Genomic DNA, 14,216 nt, shown 5'->3' with positions numbered 1-14,216 from the left:
TTTTATTATTTGATGAAACATTGAATTTGGCCTTACTGCTATTAGCCCATACAAACACATTGAATAACAGATTCACTACATGGAACAACAGATAGTCCCCCCAACAAATCGAATATTTATTTACATGTATTTAACCCTCCTGTTGTGTTCTGGTCGAATTGGACCAACTTACAAGTTTTCTCTCTGAATAAATGGGTGAGACTACAATTACTGTATAAAATGTACACGTGCATGTGTGTTTGAGCACACACACACACCTCACTCCCCTTCTTGGCTTCCATGACAACCCCCACGGGAACCTTTCCCCAATAGAATCTTTCCCCCACGGGAACCACACCTGTTGGCATTCTCACAAACAATCACAACATTGTTTCAATAATATATAGAACTTTTCTCACAGCTCTGGTAAATCAAGCTTTTTTGAGTTCTTGCTCACAATTCATTCTGTGGCAGCACAATGACCAAACGATATACTGTATGTGAGGCTCTTGATCATATCTTTGATCATGACACTGGTGAGGAGGAGAGAAGCCAGGAAACTGACAGTGAAGATGCTTTTCTCACAGCTCTGGTATACTCAAAAACGAGACATATGAGCTCAGGTCAATGAGGCCTACAGGCCATAAATAGCAAATAGAAGTTCAAAACGTGTAATGTTCACAAGAACTTAAGTTGATAAAAAGATCTAACACAACATTAGGTGATAATATATGTATTATTATGGATATATAATCAGCTATAATAGGGCGGTCATTTTGGACCGGGAACACAAAATTAATTAACATGAAACTAACACAACAGGAGTGTTAAATCTTTATTTTTGGCACTAAACTATCTCCATATATACTCCCATTAATTTTTTAAACTGGTATAGGGGAACCTTCAGACATGTCTTCTGGGGCATCCTAGAGCAAAACAACTGACACGTAGATGTTCGTGAGAGACTCATCTTTCCAGAGACACGTACAAACTAATAGTTTGTAGGCCAATCCGTTGGAATACTTCAGAAGTTTTAGTGAGAAGACCGATTTGATTTTGGCTCAAGGTCTGACACTGCTCTAGCTCTGCCACCTTTCACCCCAGGTGCGGAAGTGCAACATCGGCGGATGCGGTGTATTGAGACGCATCAATCTCTATTTTAAATTGACGGATTCTGATGTGGATTTTTTTATTATGCAAATTACATTTCTGCAGGGCCACGGAAATCGACTCCAAGGGGATTTATTATTAACCACTGGTAACTCCTCTCATTACTTTGTCTGTCATAACAGCATTGCCTACACCAGGTGGCATACTTTTATTTTGAAACATCACCATGTGGAAGGAGAACTGTGTGTGCGTGTCTGTGTGCAAGAATACCCCCTCCTGGACATTATGGGCATGTGCATCTTGGTTGTTTATTTGTTTGGTGGCTCAGAGAAGCCTAGCCCCTGCCCATCCTCACCTCTCTCCCCTCTCACGTCAGAGACCTACAGATTGTGGCCTCTAACAATAATTTAGTAGCCATGCACCTCACCCTTGTGCTAAGTTCTGTTTCTAGATTCCTATTGGTCAGTTAGCCCGATCCATGCTCTTACAAGGGTATAAATATAGGCCTCAGTTGTCGACATATTTTATTTTCCTCCTGGTGTTGTCCTTGTGATTATTGTCTGCTATAATTAGTCACACTTTTCTAATGCTTATTAATCATCTATTGCGTTCCTAATACAGTCCTTTTCTCTCATGTATTACTGTGTAATACAGTCCTATTACTGCGTAATAGTCCACTATTTTCTATACAGTGCTTTACTCCTGCTATTTTTGTTGTTGTTACTTACTATCATTAATCCATTCATACTGTTCTATTCAGTGGTACTCTTCTCTGCTATTAGGTTTGTGATTACATATTCATTCCTATTTCTATTCCTGTGTAGATCATTCCAATCCGCATTATATCAATAAAGTCCTCTGTTTGGAATACTTTGGAGGTTGCATCATCCCTCTGATAGGAGATTGCTATCAGTGAACCACAGACCAGCTCAATCAGGAGGGATTTCCTCACAGTGTGTCTGTGTGAGTGAGTGAAAGAGAGAGAGCAATGACATAGCTATGAAGGAGCTTCAGCCATTCAGGGAGGAGGAAAATAACTCATGGACAGAATAAGCAGAGTGAAGGAGTATCTACTTCTCCAAAATCTATTTCTTCGTCTCTCATATCTCTAATATGCTATGGTTTCACACTTTAGGTAAGTCACCTGTTTCTCTTAACGTACTGCCACTTGGAACTTGTAAGTGTTTTTCTCTCTACAGTTGGTGTGTTTACATGTTTTGATTTGGTCAATCTCACTCAATTCCAGATAGACGCAGTCACTTTGAATACTTCCTGGGGAATTGTCTGCCGTTTTCAGATGTACAGTGCTGGATACAACGAGAGATTTCTATGTAATTTGGACTTACCAGATAATGAATTAAATGTCTCCCTTAAGTTGTTTGGTAATTGTGTGACTGCTAGCACCATGAGGCCTCACATCGTTTCCATGTCTGACAAGGGGCGGCTTTGTGATGGCATGGAAAACCATGTGGGAGAATACCTAACGAATTAAACCATACAAGCACCAGATGTTACGCATTTGCCGTGCTATAGCCACGACTCTCTTGTATGCTTGTCTGTCTTATATGCTCCCGTGTAGAGATGGCATGTATCTTAGTCATTTATCTGCGTCTGTGCGTCACAGGTGTGTTAAATTACACACTAAGCCTACCTTTGCCACACCTCTTACACAGCAACAAGTTAAAAAATATATATATATTTTTGCCAGCAGTTTATGACTAGTACCGTGAGTGTTCAGTGATAACATCAATATCAAGGATGATATATACTGTAACTGTCTAATTACCTCCTGCTGGTTTTCTTTGACCCAGTCATATCAACTTACCCTTTCTTCGGAGTAGCAGAAGGAGTGTCTAACTCCCTCAGGACACATCATTGTTCTGATGGCCAACACTGGGCAACAGGATGACCAACTGGCCCAGAGTGACAGCGTGGGTGCAGGAAAACACAACAGGCACCACTATGGGTCCTGCCCAGCCCCAGATGCACAACATCCAGGGGGTCACCATCGACTCCCAAATAGAGCTCAGTCCCCATCCAACAGCAACATCTTTAATGAACTCTGTCCATACACCGAGACAGACCCACTTTTCCCCAATGGACACATGCCTGGCTCCAAGGTCAATGAGAAAGTTATGGAGAAGGACCCAGAGGATTGTAGTGCCCAGGATGGTGTCAGAGAGATGCCCAGTGAGTCTGTTAGGTCCATGGTTCTGCAGATACTGGTGCCCTTCCTACTGGCTGGACTGGGGACGGTGTCAGCTGGGATGTTACTGGACGTAGTTCAGGTGAGTTACTTATAAATTGCACGGTTTCTCTATTTGTTTATCTATTCTTGCATTATGTGTTGGTGTGTCTATTGCATGGTATGTTCATGTGTTGTATTGTGTGTCTGTATGTTGATTCTGTGGCATTGTGTGTTGGTCTGTCTAGTTTTTCGGGTGTTGGTGTGTCCACTGCATCGTGCGTCAATCTATTGCATTATATTTTGGTGTATTAATCCACTGTGTGTTGTTGTGGCAGCATTGGGAGGTGTTCCAGAGAGTCACAGAGATCTTCATACTGGTGCCAGCTCTACTGGGCCTGAAAGGAAACCTAGAGATGACCCTGGCCTCCAGACTTTCAACAGCAGTGAGTACACACATAAACACACACAATTAATCCATACACCAACACAGTGGGAAGTCCATTCCTTACATTGCTTCTCTCTTGTATTGTGAGTTCTCTGTCCCTGTGTGAAAGTCCTCACCCGCCTGTGAAGAAAATAGCACTGCACAACTCCCTGCAGTACAAGACTGGACTAATCTGACTACAACCTATACTGCATATATGACTCTGAATCTACCCTCCCTAACCGTCTATTGTGCATACAGGTGTGTTATTGGACATTTGACCACGACTTAACAATCTGCTGACTGGCATGAGAGCATTTTCTGCTTCTGATTCTAGAATGCCTGACCCGCTCTAGTAATTGACGCTCTCCCACTCATCAATCATACAGTATGAATATCGGTGTTAATAAGTTTATGATGAGAGAGAAAGATCAATCACATTTATTTTTAAACCCCTTTTTATATCAGCAGTTTTCACAAAGTGCTTATACAGAAACCCAGCCAAAACTCCAAAGAGCAAGCAATGCAGGTGTAGAAGCATGGTGGCTAGGAAAAACTCCCTAGAAAGGCAGGAACCAAGGAAGAAACCTAGAGAGGAACCAGGCTCTGAGTGGTGGCCAGTCCTCTTCTGCCTGTGCCAGGTGGAGATAGGTGTACTTGACCTTTAAGGCCAGATCGTTATTCAAGATGTTCAAACGTTCATAGATGACCAGCAGGGTCAGAAAAAGAGAGAGAGAATTAGAGTGAGCATACCTACAATCACACAGGACACCAGATAAGACAGGAGAATTACACCAGATAGGACAGACTGACCCTAGCTCCCCGGCACATAAACTATTGCAGCATAATACTGGGAACTGAGATGGGGGGGACACTGTGGCCCTGTTCAAAGTTAACCCCAGACAGGGCCAACCAGGCAGGATATAACCTCACCCACTTTGCCAAAGCACAGCCACCAAAGGGATATCAACAGACCACTAACTGACTACCCTTAGATAGATAGTGACCCTGAGGCTGAGTATAGCTCACAAAGATCTCCCCCACCACAAGAGTCCAAGGGGTGCGCAAAACCGGACAGGAAGATCACGTTCAGGGAGTGAGTGTTTTAAATAAATGAAACATGTAACACAAACAATGCACCAACATGAAAACAGAGTTAATAACACATGAGGAAAGAACCAAGGGGAGTGACAGTATTAGGGAAGGTAATCAGGGAGGTGATGGAGTCCAGGTGATTCTGAGGATGCACAGGTGCACGTAACGATGGTGACAGGTGAGCGCCATAACAAGCAGCCTGGTGACCTAGAGGCCGGAGAGGGAGCACACGTGACAGTAATGCTTTGTAGATTAGCAGTAAAACCTTGAAATCAGCCCTAGCCTTAACACAAAGCCACTGTAGAGAGACTACCATTGGAGTAATATGATCAAATTTGTGATTTTAGTCAAGACTCTAGCAGCCGTATTTAAAACTAGCTGAAGTTTAATAGTGCCTTATCTGGGTAGCCGGAGAGTAGAGCATTTCAGTAATTGTCACGCCTTGACCTTAGTTATCTTTGTTTTCTTTATTATTTTGGTTAGGTCAGGGTGTGACGAGGGTGGTTTGTTTAGTTTTTGTATTGTCTAGGGGTTTTTGGAAGTCTAGGTGTTTATATGTCTATGGTTGCCTAGATTGGTTCTCAATCAGAGGCAGCTGTTTATCGTTGTCTCTGATTGGGAACCATATTTAGGTAGCCTTGGGTAGTTTGTGGGTTCTTATTCTATGTTTAGTTGCCAGTCTGCACTACTCATATTTACTTTACGGTTCGTTTTGTTGTTTTGCATAGTTTGCTCAGTATTCTTTCTTTGATTAAATAAGAATGTACGCTTACCACGCTGCGCCTTGGTCTCCTGTTTAGACGACCGTGACAGTAGTCTAATCTTGAAGTGACAAAAGCATGAATTAGCTTTTCTGCATAATTCAGATTTTTGCAATGTTACAAAGATGGAAAAAATCTGCTCTAAAAATATTTTTTATATATTGGTCAAAAGAGAGATCAGGGTCCAGAGTAACACCGAGGTCCTTTACAGTTTTATTTGCGACGACTGCACAAACATTGAGATTCAGCAGATCTCTTTGTTTCTTGGGACCTAGAACTAGCATCTCTGTTTTGCCTGAGTTTAAAAGTAAATATTTTCCGCCATCCGCTTCTTTATGTCTGAAACACAGGCTTCCAGGAAGCTTGCTTTTCAATAGGCCTGTCCTAGCTGTCAGGCCTAATAAATGGTCATAGTCATGACACAGATATGTTGATGCTTTGGTCAAGACTAAGTAGGGGATTTTTACACTGAAAAGATAACATTTATGATTTTGTCCTTGTCAGGTGAACGTGGGGAAAATGGAGACCGCCAGAGAGAAATGGAGTTTGATTATTGGGAACCTGGCACTAAAACAGGTGATTTACTTTATGGCTGATACTGTCTAGTGTTTCCAGATTTCTATGAAATATGATCTATAATGAATTACAATATGAGTGGAAAGTATTCCTTAAAAAAAATGTTAGTTAGTTATGTTAAAAAGAAGCTTTTCTGTGTTGGAATGGTGTGGGCGTACCCTAACAGAATGGTGTGGGCGTATACCAGTCATTCATGTGAGTAGACCGCTGATTGGCCAGCTTGTCCTCAGGAGGATGTCATCATCCTCTATGAGGAAATGGCAAGCATTTTTTAAATGGTCTGTGTGAGGTGGGGTTTTGAAGTGTTTTTTTCTCCAATTTATGCTTTGGCCACAAATACAAGTACAGTATGAGTCAACAACATTAGTTGGGTATGAGTTAATAGAATATTAACTTTTAAAAGTGAGATTTTCACTGGAAAGTTACTTTAAAGATGTCCCCTAAACCTTTATTTGTACTTCTTAGCCTTAACAAATGCCTAGTGTCCAAAGAGTGTTTTCTTTCTCCAGATGCAAGCCACAGTGCTGGGTCTACTGGCTGCCCTGGCAGCGGTGGTCTTGGGCTGGGTACTGGAGGGAGATATGCTTCTCAACCACGCTGCTCTCCTCTGCTCAGCCAGCGTAACTACTGCCTTCCTTGCTTCCTTGCTGCAGGGTAAGGAGAACAACGAGCCCTGTCCAAACCCTTAACCCACATCACACCTACAGTACCCCCACACAATGGGTTTTAAGTCACGGCTCAAACAGCTAGCTAGGTATTGACAGGAACGGATGAGCTATCCGTTCCTGTCTATCCCCACTGCACCTCTCATTCTCCTACACAGGATTATGCATGCAGAGGCCCTTTTCACTAGCATCTTAGTGTGAGGCGACAGTCTCTTCATTATAGGGTAGCCCACATAAAAAAAGACTACATTTTACTACAGAATTCTATATCATTTTGTAGTAAACTGTAGTATACTTTGTAGAATCCTATACTCCACACTGTGTAGACTGTAGTATCCCTCGATCATGTAGTGCTTACTATAGACTTTTGTAGTATACTATACTACACACGGTAGTATCCCTCGATCACATAGTGCTTACTTTAGACTTTTTGGATCGATTGGACTGCTAGCTAGCTTTACTGCTAGCTTTGTCAATGCAGTTTTGATTTGAACTTGCTGGCGTTCTTAGGGAGTTCATGCCCTCGATCGTGTAGTGCTTTCTATATAATTTTTTAGTATACTGTAGAATACTATACTCCACACTGTAGTATCCCTTGATTGYTTATTTTTTTTMACTTTTTTAAAACACAATATAAGCACAAATGTGGATACAATGCATTTAGAAATTTGATGAGAATAATACAAAAAAAGGGGTCCTAGTTCAAACATATTACACATTTACAGCTAACCCACATTAAAAAATACTATAGTATACTATGGTCTAAATACAGTAGTGTTATATTTATATACTATAGTATTCACTGTAGTGTTTTTTTGCAGACATGACTGTAGCAACACCTGCCGACTAGGATTATCTAAAATGGCACAACTACAAGACTACCCCAGTTACTGTTTAATTAGGGGAATAACTCAACCAGAACATAAGACACACAGGTTCATGACAGGCCACCTATTGAGTTGGGGCAAAAGTTCTGAGAAATTGTAACATCTAAACGTTAGACACAGGTTCTAGACCCATTAAAGGAAAACACTACAGAGGCAGATAAAGAACAAGCAAAGTTTGGTAAAGCTGACGATTAGGTTTGCTTGTTTGACACAGATAAATAACACACATTAACAAGAGTACACCAAAATGACTTCATAGATCTGTTACTTCCACTAGATAGCTTTCTGAAATACTAGAGTGCTTTCACAGATTCAATTGACCAAGTTCACAAGATTACCAGAAACAGTGACAAACAATACTGTACTTCTGATGGTACAAAATAAAGAACAGTTAACCACAGAATTTACATAAACAATAGATATTTTWGAAATACAAATGACTTTACTTAGACAGACCCCTTATCGGAGGCCTGCCCGTCTTATCAGAGATAACAGTCTATGACTAGGGTGGCTGGAGTCTTTGACAATCTTTAGGGCCTTCCTCTGACACCGCCTGGTATAGAGGTCCTGGATGGCAGGAAGCTTGCCCCCGGTGATGTACTGGGCCGTACGCACTACCCTCTGTAGTGCCTTGCGGTCGGAGGCCGAGCAGTTGCCATACCAGGCAGTGGTGCAACCCGTCAGGATGCTCTCGATGGTGCAGCTGTAAATAAACAGCCTGTACCTCAAACCAGCAACGCCACTCCAAAGCTACTTCAAATAAAAGGCCATTATTGCAGTGGCCTTACATAATGAACATCATAAATATTGTCACTCAAGAAAAAACTCACTGATGGTCAAAGTCAACATTTACCATTCAGAACAATCGACTACACCCCAAACATTTCTTCAAGACAACATAGTCACAAAATGGTTCCTCACAGAAATAAACCACCAGCAACACCATACAACCTGTACACACAAAGGACATTCACAGTAAAAAGCTCTCACCTGAACATGACCATGGGGTGCTTAACTACATTTCCTACATGTCCTCCCATAATAAGGGTCCCCAAGGGAAACACTGAGGTTTAAGTGAGGGTTATGGTGATGTCCATCTACTGAGCAGGTGGAGGCAGAGATGCATTTCAGTTTAAAAGTCTTTCTAGATTCAGGTAATGGAGATGATACATGGCAGGGAATGATTGACAGTTGTAGACATGAGACACTTGTCTTGAATTGAGACTTGGTTGGCGTTGTATGGTTTATCTAAAAGGACAAAAAGGTGCAAATAATAACAGGCAATAACAGCAATGAACATACGTAATTAATGGCAATCGCTAGTAAATACTACAGTATACTACAGTCATGTCCGCAAAAACACTATAGAATATATAGTCCTGTTTCAAATCAAATTGTATTTGTCACATGGGCAGAATACAGTGAAATGCTTACTTACAAGCCATTAACCAACAATGCAGTTAAGAAAATCCCCCCCAAAAAGTAAGAGATAAGAATAAGAAATAATTAAAGAGCAGCAGTAAATAACAATAGCGGGGCTATATACAGGAGGTACCGGTACAGAGTCAATGTGTCAATGTGCGGGGGCACCGGTGACGAGGTATTTATGTACATGTAGGTAAGATTTTTAAAGTGGCTATGCATAGATAATAACAGAGTAGCATCAGCGTAGGGGATGGGGCAATGTAAATAGTCTGTGTAGCCATTTGATTAGCTGTTCAGGAGTCTTATGGCTTGGGGGTAGAAGCTGTTTAGAAGCCTCTTGGACCTAGACTTGGCACTCCGGTACCGCTTGCCATGCGGTAGCAGAGATAACAGTCTATGACTAGGGTGGCTGGAGTCTTTGACAATATTTAGGGCCTTCCTCTGACACCGCCTGGTATAGAGGTCCTGGATGGCAGGAAGCTTGCCCCCGGTGATGTACTGGGCCGTACGCACTACCCTCTGTAGTGCCTTGCGGTCGGAGGCCGAGCAGTTGCCATACCAGGCAGTGGTGCAACCCGTCAGGATGCTCTCGATGGTGCAGCTGTAAAACCTTTTGAGGATCTGAGGACCCATGCCAAATCTTTTCAGTCTCCTGAGGGGGAATAGGTTTTGTCGTGCCCTCTTCACTTTTCACTGTATGTATAAGTGGGTAACCTGTACAGATGTGAGGTGTAATATGGAAATGTTTTTTTTTTTTTTTGCATATCTCACTCCCCCTGAGAGAATGGGGTCACGGACGATCAGCCATTATTGACGGCGACCCTGGAGCAATTAGGGTTAATTGCCTTTCTCAAGGGCAAGTGGCCCAACACTCCTTACCGCCAGGCTACCTGCTGTCCTAGAGTGAACACTACAGTAAAGTCTGCAAAAACCATACAGTGAACACTATAGTATATAAATATAGTAATACTACAGTATTTAGACCATAGTATACTATAGTATTTTTTTCTACATACACTACCATAACCTCTCTCTGAGGCACATTCTCTTACTCATCCATTTACATGTACCATTACTCCAACTTAATTGCAATACAGTACACTTCTGCTGTATTCCTGGAAAAGCCTGAATGCTCTTTCTATTTGAGACGTACAGAATATAATCATCTGAGACCAGGAAGCTTAGCTACAACTGACATTGTAGGTTTCTTCCGTATCAGACCTTTTTGTTGCAAAACCATTTTGTTATGACTGAAATAAAACTCATGCTTGGGATCTGAAAGGCAGACCTGACTCTGTAAGGCAGAGTTTGTGATGTAGCTAGGTCACCCAAATGAATTATTCATGTGGTTTATTTTCATTGGAATGATGGGTACTGATCGGTCCACAGAATAACATGCTATTTTATCTGCCTTGGAATGTAAATATGTATCAACTAATTCAACTTGACCATCTGTGTTTTACAGATACTTGATTTGCATTTACCACTTGATAAAAGCGGAAGTGAAAAATACCACTGTAGGCCATTACAGTCCCTTGTCCCTTCCCCCAGTTTGACGCTTCTCCCAGCTGTCACCACATTGCTTTCATCTGTGCAACTCTTGGCTGCTCAATTCATGCACCTTGGTTGGAGAGTTGTGCAACTCTGAACAGTAGCCTGAATCTGACTCGACTGTGTTTTCTCCCAGGGATCATCATGGTGGGAGTGATCATCGGCTCCAAGAGGATTGGCATCAACCCAGACAACGTGGCCACGCCCATCGCTGCCAGCTTTGGTGACCTCATCACCCTGGCCATCCTGGCCTGCCTGAGCCAGGGGCTCTACGAATGCATCGGTATAAATCAAGAGGTTTAGCTTTAGGCCACTAGGGGACAGTCTGGGCCCATTTACTGGAATGTCATAGGTACATTTACAGCTCTGACTCAGCTATCAACTGTATTTGTTTAGCTAGTGTGTGTCTGCTCCTTTCCCTGTCTCCACACAGAGTTGTATCCCTATGTGTCGTACCTGGTGTGTCTGTTCTTCCTCGGACTGACCCCTCTGTGGGTGGTCGTCTCCTCCAGAAACCCAGCAAGTCGCATTCTACTCTACACAGGCTGGGAACCAATCATCACTGCCATGGTCATCAGCAGGTCTGCTTCCCTGTTCCGTGCTCCTGAAGTCCAGTCACAGCATTCAAATGGAAATACCATCCTTTAATAAGTATTTTTCTCTAGTATCGGAGGACTCATCTTGGACACAACTGTATCTGACCCGAACATGGTGGGAATAATAGTCTACACGCCAGTTATGAATGGTGAGACAAGGATCTGGATTTTTAGAAGCTTACATTTAGGAACCTTCAAGAAAATGGTAAGTCACAAGATCTCTCCAAATGTATGATCATTGTGTATTCTTCATCTCAATCTAGGTATTGGGGGGAACCTGGTTGCCATCCAGTCCAGTCGTATAGCCACTGATCTGTACCACCACTGCCCACCGAGGCAGGTGTCTGAGGATCGCAGGAGCTGCTACAACCCATGCAGGACCTTCTGTGGCTCAGGTAATGACACACACATGTAGACAGGCTCATGCACATGACCAGTCCCTTTAACATACCTGTGAACACAAAAGGAATGAAATGTTCTGTTGTCAGGTGTATTCTATCTGTCAGTTAACCATATCTACCTCTGACAGGAGCCAATCATCGCTCTGCCCAGGTGCTGCTCCTGTTGGTCGTACCGGGTCACCTGATCTTCCTGTACACAATCCACTTGATGAAGGGCAGCACCTCTCCCACACCTGTCTTCATCACCTTCTTCCTAGCTGTAGCCCTCCTACAGGTAAATCAGGAAGCAAGAGAGATCAGTTAGGTCAATGTCTGTGTCTCAGTAGTCATACGTGGATTCTTTCTCCTCTGCTCCTTCATTAACACTGATACTATAATTAAACAATAAAGGCCATGGGGGTGTGGTATAGGGCCAATATACCACAACTAAAGGCTGTTCTTACGCACGACGTGATACGGAGTGCCTGGACACAGCCTTTGGCAGTGGTATATTGGCCATATATCACAAACCCTCGAGGTGCCTTATTGCTGTTATAAACTGGTTACCAACGTAATTAGAGCAGTAAAAATAAATATTTTGTCATAACCATGGTTTTGATCTGATATACCACTACTGACAGCCAATCAGCATTCAGGGCTCGAACCACCCAGTTCATAATAAAGGGCTGAATCTTTCTCTCTCCCTTCTGTTAGGTCTTCACACTGCTATGTATTGCTGACTGGATGATCCCTTGTCTGTGGCGGACGGGCAAAGACCCTGACAGTTACTCCATCCCCTACCTCACTGCTCTGGCAGATCTATTGGGCACAGCCCTCCTGGTTCTGGCCTTCTTCCTGCTCTGGCTCGTAGGGGAGAAAGTTCCCACTGGAGACTGACACCCTGGGTGCTTCATATTCTCCCATTCTCCTTTCATTCTGCCTGGGTGAAAGCAGACATTTCAACTGCTTTCACCAATCCAGCCCTATTGGATCTGTGATTTGTTTTAAAGTAAGGTTGGATGCATTCAAGCAAGGCCTGAGAACGCAAGGCCTTAGGAAAAAGCAGGTGGCTCTACTAAAATCTGGCAGCAGAATTATTTTAATTTCAGGGTTTCTTTCTCATAGGTTCCTGTGATTGGTTCCTGTGTCCAACCCCCTGTTTGGATTTTTTCTGCTGAATTTCCTCACCAGCTGAGGTACTTCAATAGGCATTTTGGATATTGCGTCAAGAAATTCTGTGCCAACGAAAATGAGGGTGATGTACATTTGGTTCAGTATTGTGGGCAGGCAGCATTTTAATTGTAACATAATATGTAATATACATGTTTTCTAAAATGTCTGTTATAGAATATAATTTCCCTTTAAGTTACATACATAGGTGAGTTTTCACAATGTGAATCAATAATATTGCAGTGTTACTTACTTATTGTGTGACTCTTGTATGTTATTACATTGTTTTGTGAGAGTTGAGAACGGGTCCAACCTGTCTAATAAAGAAAAATAGGATTTCATTTTGTTGATATTTAATAGGTAATTTCCTCGCTCCTGCATATAGTTTAACATACAATAGTTGTTTCTGCCTCTTGCAGGTGCATCTGTCTGAGTAATCTACCTTTCAGGTACAAGTGTTGACAGTACTCTATTGTCACCAACAAACTAGAATGGTCCAAACACACCAAGACAGTCGTGAAGAGGGCACGACAAAGCATATTCCCCCGTAGGAAACTAAAAAGATTTGGCATGGGTCCTGAGATCCTCAAAAGGTTCTACAGCTGCAACATCGAGAGCATCCTGACTGGTTGCATCACTGCCTGGTACGGCAATTGCTCGGCCTCCGACTGCAAGGCACTACAGAGGGTAGTGCGTACGGCCCAGCACATCACTGGGGCTAAGCTGTCTGCCATGCAGGACCTCTACACTAGGCGGTGTCAGAGGAAGGCCCTAAAAATTGACCCCAGCCACCCCAGTCATAGACTGTTCTCTCTACTACCGCATGGCAAGCGGTACCGGAGTGCCAAGTCTAAGACCAAAAGGATTCTCAACAGTTTTTACCCCCAAGCCATAAGACTCCTGAACAGGCAATCAAATGGCTACCCGGACTATTTGCATTGTGTGCCCCCCCCAAAAACAAAACAAAAAATATTTTACGCTGCTACTCTGTTTATCATATATTCATAGTCACGAACTATACATTCATGTACATACTACCTCAATTGGCCTGGCCTGACCAACCAGTGCTCCCGCACATTGGCTAACCGGGCTATCTGCATTGTGTCCCGCCACTCGCTACTGCTACTCTCTGTTCATCATTTATGCAGTCACTTTAACCATATCTACATGTACATACTACCTCAATCAGCCTGACTAGACGGTGTCTGTATGTAGCCTCGCTACTGTATATAGCCTCGCTACTGTTTTTCACTGTCTTTCTACTGTTTTTATTTCTTTACTTACCTATTGTTCACCTAATACATTTTTCTGCACTCTTGGTGGGAGCCTGTAAGTAAGCATTTCACTAAGGTCTACCTACACCTGTTGTATTCGGCGCACGTGACAAATGAACCATGATTTGATAACAT

At 42.7% G+C, this 14,216-nt stretch overlaps 1 protein-coding gene and 1 long non-coding RNA gene across 3 annotated transcripts; one reads left to right on the top strand and one right to left on the bottom strand.

The window, feature by feature from the left end:
• The first annotated feature begins 2,046 nt into the window (after positions 1 to 2,046).
• Positions 2,047 to 13,148, top strand: LOC111971346 (solute carrier family 41 member 2-like). 2 transcript variants are annotated; one of them, XM_023998088.1, is made up of 11 exons: positions 2,047 to 2,224; positions 2,931 to 3,377; positions 3,613 to 3,720; positions 6,062 to 6,133; positions 6,643 to 6,787; positions 10,798 to 10,944; positions 11,095 to 11,242; positions 11,327 to 11,406; positions 11,521 to 11,652; positions 11,787 to 11,932; positions 12,352 to 13,148. In XM_023998088.1, exons 2-11 carry the CDS (start codon positions 2,973 to 2,975, stop codon positions 12,532 to 12,534), a joined length of 1,566 nt encoding a protein of 521 aa, XP_023853856.1. In that variant the 5' UTR covers positions 2,047 to 2,224; positions 2,931 to 2,972; the 3' UTR covers positions 12,535 to 13,148. The 2 variants fall into 2 exon arrangements, with proteins under 2 accessions (XP_023853856.1, XP_023853855.1); XM_023998087.1 differs by having other exon boundaries at positions 2,901 to 3,377.
• On the bottom strand, positions 7,416 to 14,202 carry LOC139028511 (uncharacterized). The gene is made up of 4 exons (XR_011480724.1): positions 14,092 to 14,202; positions 13,061 to 13,124; positions 11,778 to 11,926; positions 7,416 to 8,933 (listed from the first exon to the last, which is right to left on the bottom strand). It is a non-coding gene; the product is annotated as an uncharacterized lncRNA (long non-coding RNA).
• Positions 14,203 to 14,216: the final 14 nt, after the last annotated feature.

The sequence above is a fragment of the Salvelinus sp. IW2-2015 genome, linkage group LG13 (assembly GCF_002910315.2).
Source record: "Salvelinus sp. IW2-2015 linkage group LG13, ASM291031v2, whole genome shotgun sequence".
NCBI classification, from domain to species: domain Eukaryota; kingdom Metazoa; phylum Chordata; class Actinopteri; order Salmoniformes; family Salmonidae; genus Salvelinus; species Salvelinus sp. IW2-2015.
Note: the sequence above shows the minus strand (reverse complement) of the source record. Positions and strands in the feature narration are given on the sequence as shown.